Here is a 6,000-nt window from a genome sequence, read left to right as displayed (position 1 = left end):
CCTCGAAAAATCCAGCCTAGATTTGGCTGATGACAAAGTCAAGGCTGACCCCTGCAGAGACAGTCAGGTAAGGCCAAAGATGGAAACTGGGAGATGGGCCTGACCTGGAAAGCACAAGCCCATCTTAAGGGGATAGCTCCCATTCAGTCCAGCTAATTGTTGTCGCATCAGGATGAAGCCCCACTAGTATCAGATCTAAGTCAGGTTTCATGTAAAAATCCAAATTAACTTATTTTAAACTGTGACATCCACAATCATGTTGATAATTAGTACCCTTAATATGATGGGATGAGAATGGCACTTTCCTTTTGTGGTCTTTCAAAAACCCAGGACCCCAGTCTAATCATGAGAAAAACATCAGACCAATTGCAATTGAGGGAAATCTACAAAATGCCTGACCAGTATCCCTGAAAACTGTCAAGGTAATAAAGGAGGAAAGTCTGAGAAACTGTCACAGTCAAGAGGAGCCCAAGGAGACAACTAAATGTAACAATGGTATCTTCTAGATGGGCTCCTGGAACAAAAAAGACACTATGTAACAACTAAGGAAATCTGCATAAAGCATGGACTATCACTATTGATTCATTCATTTTAACATTAACAAATATACCATACTACTGCATGATGTAAACTATCTTCACAATTTTTCTGCAATTCTAAAACTGTTCTTAAAAGTTTTTTTTTTTCCCTAAATGTGGAGGTCTAAGTGGCTATATGAGCTCAGACTACATTCTCCTGACAGTTCAAGTAGTCCCCAAACTTGCCTCCCCACCCCGTCTCCTTCTCACACACTGTTGGATTAACCTTCCTCAGTTTATATTCAGGGTGTTCTAATACTCAAAACTTTGTTGAACACTGGGTTATATCCAAATCTCTTACCTGGCGTTCAAGGCTCTTCTAACTCTAACCAACTTTTCTTTCCAGCTTTCTTACAACCCCGCCCCCTCAACTCCAGCTGAAACAATGCCCATCTATCTGCATACCAGCTGTTTGCCTGTTTTCCTCAACCACCCCTGTCCTGCCTTCTTTCATCAGAATCCTTCCTCTCCTTCAAGGTCACTGCTGAGATCCCATGCTATTGGTTAAGTCCATCAGTATCCCCCTCCTACCCCCAACTCAGGGATTCCTGTCCTTTCCACACCTGCAGCATTCCTCCGTTCAATGTGCAGTACCTTCACTAACTAGGCACTTCCTTGAAGCACCACAACAATTCTGTCCACCTACTTTTCACTTGTTAGATGGTCTTGGGCAAAATCACCACCCACTGTCACTGGAGGGTATGGAGAGGATGAAAAGTATGAAGTTCACAGGTGGGTACACAGAATGTGAAGTGCTTTGCCCATTGGAAAAACTGACACTCCCTCAAGCACATTGCAGTGCTATGCCCACTGACAGTAGAGTAACTTTACACTGGACAAGAAGTTAATTTTTTTTTATTGGGAAACCAATGTAACAAACCTAAACTTATTGAAAATGAAATCAGTAACTAAGACTCTGCAGGCCCCATCCCCAACCAGCACCAAGGCCTCTATTTGGCCTAACCCCAGTTTCTCTAGTCCCCAAAAGAACAACCACGTGAAGAACCTGGGGTCCACCTCAGGGCTACCTTCCCACACCGCAACTCCCTCTACCCCACCCTCAATGGACACAAACACCCCGGATCAGCAGGCTGGGTCTAGGCCCAAGGAGGGAATAGTGAGGTTTCCTGGGTGGCAGGGAATCACGCCCCAACTTGGTCAAAATTCCAAGTTAGGAAAGGAAGACAGAAGGAAGACTTGGCTTGCCCACCCACTCCCCTCCCCCCAGTCATCCCAGACAATAGGCTCACATCCCTGATCAGTAACACTGTGATTCTGAGGTGTCAGTAGGGCTCCCAGTGGCTTCAGATTACTGCAAAGGGCCCAGGGCAGGGGGCAGGCATTTACCCTACCACCTGCTAAGTATTAGCCAGCCAAGCTGCTACCCTCAGCTTGTGCTGTGGCCCCTCTCCCCTGCAGACACCCATGGCTGGGGACCAGGCCTCCTGCCGGAGAGAAGTCAGTCCAGGAGGCCCTTGCTTCCCCAGCCAGGGAGGAAGGATGGCCTGGGAAGCCTGGGACGGCTACACCAGCTTCTTGGCTTCAAAGAAGCTCTTGAGGTGTCGCATCTGCCAGACGCCGATGGCTACGAGAATGAGGGTCTGCAGGATAGACCACCACAGCACCCTCTGGTTGGTGCTCTCGCTGGTCTGCCGGAAGCGTTCCTCTCGCCACTGTGGGAGGGGAGAAAGGAAGATGAGCCTGAGTTGGCTGGGCCCCAGCTGGGGCCACTAGAACTGCTGGGTTCCCTTCCCAGAGGATGTCCCAGGGCCAACTAACTTTGCCCAGGTTCCAGTCAAGTGCCCAAAAAAAGCCACCCCACCTGGGAACTGTCTTCACCCTCACCAGCCAGATGACCTCAGGCAACCCTCTCATTTCTCCTAGGTCTATTTGCTCATCTGTAAGGTACAGCCTTACCTGGTCCTACCCTGATGCCTGTGGGAGTGGTAAAGTGGCTGTGGTATCATCCTATCAGACAGAGCTGTCCTAGAACGCTCAGAAGTGGACTTGCTCTGAGCCCTCTGCCTGGGTCTCCCAAACTGCTCCTTGAATATTGTGTGCACAGGTTGCAAATTGGTGGTCCAGGGGCTGGATGGAGCCCATACACGTTTTTGTTGGCTCACACAGTGGTTTGACAACATTTAAAACCCAGACTTTTTTACATAAAAAACCGGGACTTCTAAGCGCCTCTTAAAACCCTGGGCTAGCAATTCTGCAATGCTGCCCTCAGCTGACCACAGTAGCTGTTTCCATTTAGATAGGTCACTATTCTACCCGTCATTATGGTCACAGATCCATTCATAGTACCTGCCTGCCTCCTGGACACAGGAGAGATTAAAACCCTTGATCCCGGGAGCACTGAGAACCATGGAAATAACACCCAAGGTGTTGGTATCAATTCCTGCTCTGTCATTTTGTGTGTCTCCCAATAAGATAATGACGGCCCCTTAAGAGACTGCCTCCTCCATTAAAAGTAGTTAGTAATACCCATCCCACCTTTTAGACTTGCAATGCAGCACAAACATGTAAATCCCTTGGGTTCATAATAAGTCTGACATGTGACTCCTGGCTAAGTCAGTGTGCAGCTTCTGGGAGGAAGCCCACTGCTCCTGGCTCAGCCACTCACCCGCTGGTAGTTCTGCTCTTTCTGGATCTGCTCTACTTGCTCCACCAGCTGTCGCACTCGTAGCTGCAACTCACTCAACTTGTCTTTCGCAGCAATTTCTGCATAGTCGTTGGCATGTTCACCTACCTGGATGTCCAGATGAACTCTCTGGAGACAGACAGACAAGGAAGATAGAAGAATCAGGTAGCCCTGCTCTGTCTTCCTGCCAGGGCCTAACAGCTGGTCCTCCCACCTTTCTTCATTTGTTCATTTAGCCAACACTGACTAAGCCTCCTTAGTGTCTGGCCCTGTGGGGCTCTAGGCCCAAGGGCAAGAATAAACCTTGGCTGATACTCTAACCAAAGCATATACAAAGAGCTCTGTAACCACACCCTGAATGTTCACTGGAAACCCAGCTGTAGAGAGATACAAAATCTGACATAGTCATCTCACACCTACAGGAGCACCAGTCCCCAGTCTTTACCAGGGGCTAGAGGCCGAAAGAGCCCAACATGGGTCCACTTACCAGCATGCCTCCAGCAAAAAGGGAGAACTTGGTGGAATTGGAGTGAAGACAGATCTGGTGCTCACCAGGGGTATGGGAGGTAAAGGTGAACCTGCCTTCAGAGCCATACTGCCGGGCCAGGATGACCTGGAGAGAAGGGACTTCAGTGAGTATTATGGTAGGAATAGGGCTGATGGTGCGTAAGGCTCTAAGTGCCTCAAAAATTGACAAGCAGAGCCCTAGGCATCCCACAAAACTAAAAGTTCCAATGCTGCTTAGCAGCAGTTGCCAAAAACTTGCCTTCGAACTATCTGGAGAAGGGGCGAAGAGTCTGACATTAGGTTGGCATGTGACCACTCTTGGAAAGGGCTTTACTTCATTCATAGCTCATGCCCTTTCAACTCTTTTGCTGTCATTCTTTCAAATGAAAGGTGACAGTTGAACGGTTTTGAAGTTTCTTTGTTTGTTTGTTTTAATATCCTTATTTGTCAAATTAAAAGCTGCTCATTCTTTTTGGAAAGTACCCTGTTCCGTGAAATCCTAAAGTCTATATGTCATGGCTTTAGAGTCGACAAAACTCTTTGGTTTCTAGCACCACAATTAATCCACTCATCACATCTATAAGACAGATGAATTTCTATTTCACAGACCAAAGAAATGGCTCAGAGAAGGCAGCTGATTTGGCGGGTTCATGCAGCGGTCAGTAACAAGTTAAGAGAAGCAGCCAGCACTGAAAAAGCCCAAGGTTAGCCCGGAGTGAAAACCCAGGATCTTCCCACAACACCAACTGTTTTTACCAGTCTAGCAGATGCGCAAATTAGGAGAGGAAGTACCGGCGCCTGCTTGGTCTGGCGCTCAAGTTCAGAGCGGAGGGCTCAGCGGGGCTAAGGAGCCGACTCACCTTGTCCTCTGGGTCCTTAACCTCCACGAACATGCCAAGCCCGGGGGTGGCCGGTTGGTATTCCTCTCGCTGCTTGTCATACAACTGCGTCCGGTAGTTTCCTGGAAGCAAGCAGGGCGAGCCCAGTCAGAGGAACGCGAGGTGGCGCTGAGTCCGCTGTCGCCAGGGCACGCCGACGCCGCCTGCTCCCAGCTCTGAGGAGATGACCCTCCCGCAAACCCCGCCCCAAGACCGCGGTCTTGTTGAAAACTCTCTCCCTTCCCTCGTACCTATAACCATGGTCTCGTCCGGAATCTCCTCAATAAAGCACTTCTTTTCCGTCTCCCCGATGTGGAAGTAAAGCGCGCCTCCGCGGGCCGCAAACCACAGTAGTAGCAGGAGGGCCCGAACGACCCTACCCAACCGGGCTCCGGGGCAGAGCCCAACAACCCGCACGCCCCGCTGTGCAGCCATCTTACCCCACTTGCCCGCGCAGCAGTAGCCGGCCCTGCCACGTAGCCCTGCCGCCGCCGCGCAGCCTGCCGGGACAGCGAGTTCCGCCGGGCGGACTACAAGTCCCAGATGCCCCGAGGCCGTGGCGCGGCGGTACCTGATTGGGGCGCCGCTTCTACCTAGGAGCGAATTGGGGACGCAGAATTGAGAAATTCTTTCCGTTGACCGTCGTCGCGGCCCAGTGACTGGTGTTGATTATCAATTTTTTTACAGATCATGAAACACGCAGTTTGAGTCGCGAAGCGAATTATGATCAGGGACAGGATTCGAACCTAGGATCCTTGACTTCCCTGGGCATAGCATCTGCCCCTCCGTTTGCTTCTGTTTTTAAAAATAGAATTTTGAAAGAAATGACACAAACAATTCATGAATTTATCTTCGAAAATGTTTCAAATACTGAAGAAGAAGAAGAAAAAACAAGAAACAGCAGCGGTAGCAGCCGCCGCCGCCGCCACGGAACCCCTTTGCCATGTCTTTGTGCCCGAAACGCCGTCCGCTTGTCTGTGTGCTTCCAGGCATCCTACCTCCGCCCCTCGTCCCCCCTCCAACTCCTCCCCGCTACTCATCCACGCCAGCTTTGCTGTCAGATACCAGCCTTGATGGCTCGTCTCTGAACCGGGGTTCAGTGCCCCATTGGCAGGCTGGTAAAGGAGTATTGGTGGGGGTCTTGGGGCGGAACTGCGCGTTTTGGAGAGCTCAGGGTCAGATCAGCAGAGATCTGCCTTTCGTGAATTGTATCCAAATTTCAGTGTATTTTGGCAGCTCTCCTTCGGAGTTAGCAGTTTATGATTGTGCTACCTCAAGACTTCATAGAAGCTTCCGTTTTCTCTTTATTTTGAGTTCTCTTTGTTGTTTCATTTGTCCCTAAGGAGGGGGGGTTAGTGGGAATGTGTTTAGCTTTCTCCCTCATTGGAAAGTC

The 6,000-nt window shown here is 49.9% G+C and overlaps 1 protein-coding gene across 1 annotated transcript; it reads right to left on the bottom strand.

Moving 5' to 3' along the window:
- Positions 1 to 1,426: 1,426 nt before the first annotated feature.
- LOC136120071 (transmembrane emp24 domain-containing protein 9) lies at positions 1,427 to 5,045 on the bottom strand. Its single transcript, XM_065873537.1, has 5 exons — positions 4,859 to 5,045; positions 4,590 to 4,690; positions 3,710 to 3,835; positions 3,205 to 3,351; positions 1,427 to 2,251 (listed from the first exon to the last, which is right to left on the bottom strand). Exons 1-5 carry the CDS (start codon positions 5,040 to 5,042, stop codon positions 2,102 to 2,104), a joined length of 708 nt encoding a protein of 235 aa, XP_065729609.1. The 5' UTR covers positions 5,043 to 5,045; the 3' UTR covers positions 1,427 to 2,101.
- Between the last annotated feature and the right edge of the window lie 955 nt (positions 5,046 to 6,000).

This window comes from Phocoena phocoena, chromosome 3, assembly GCF_963924675.1.
Source record: "Phocoena phocoena chromosome 3, mPhoPho1.1, whole genome shotgun sequence".
Taxonomy (NCBI): domain Eukaryota; kingdom Metazoa; phylum Chordata; class Mammalia; order Artiodactyla; family Phocoenidae; genus Phocoena; species Phocoena phocoena.
The sequence above is the reverse complement of the archived record's forward strand: the minus strand, read 5'-3'. Positions and strand labels throughout refer to the sequence as shown.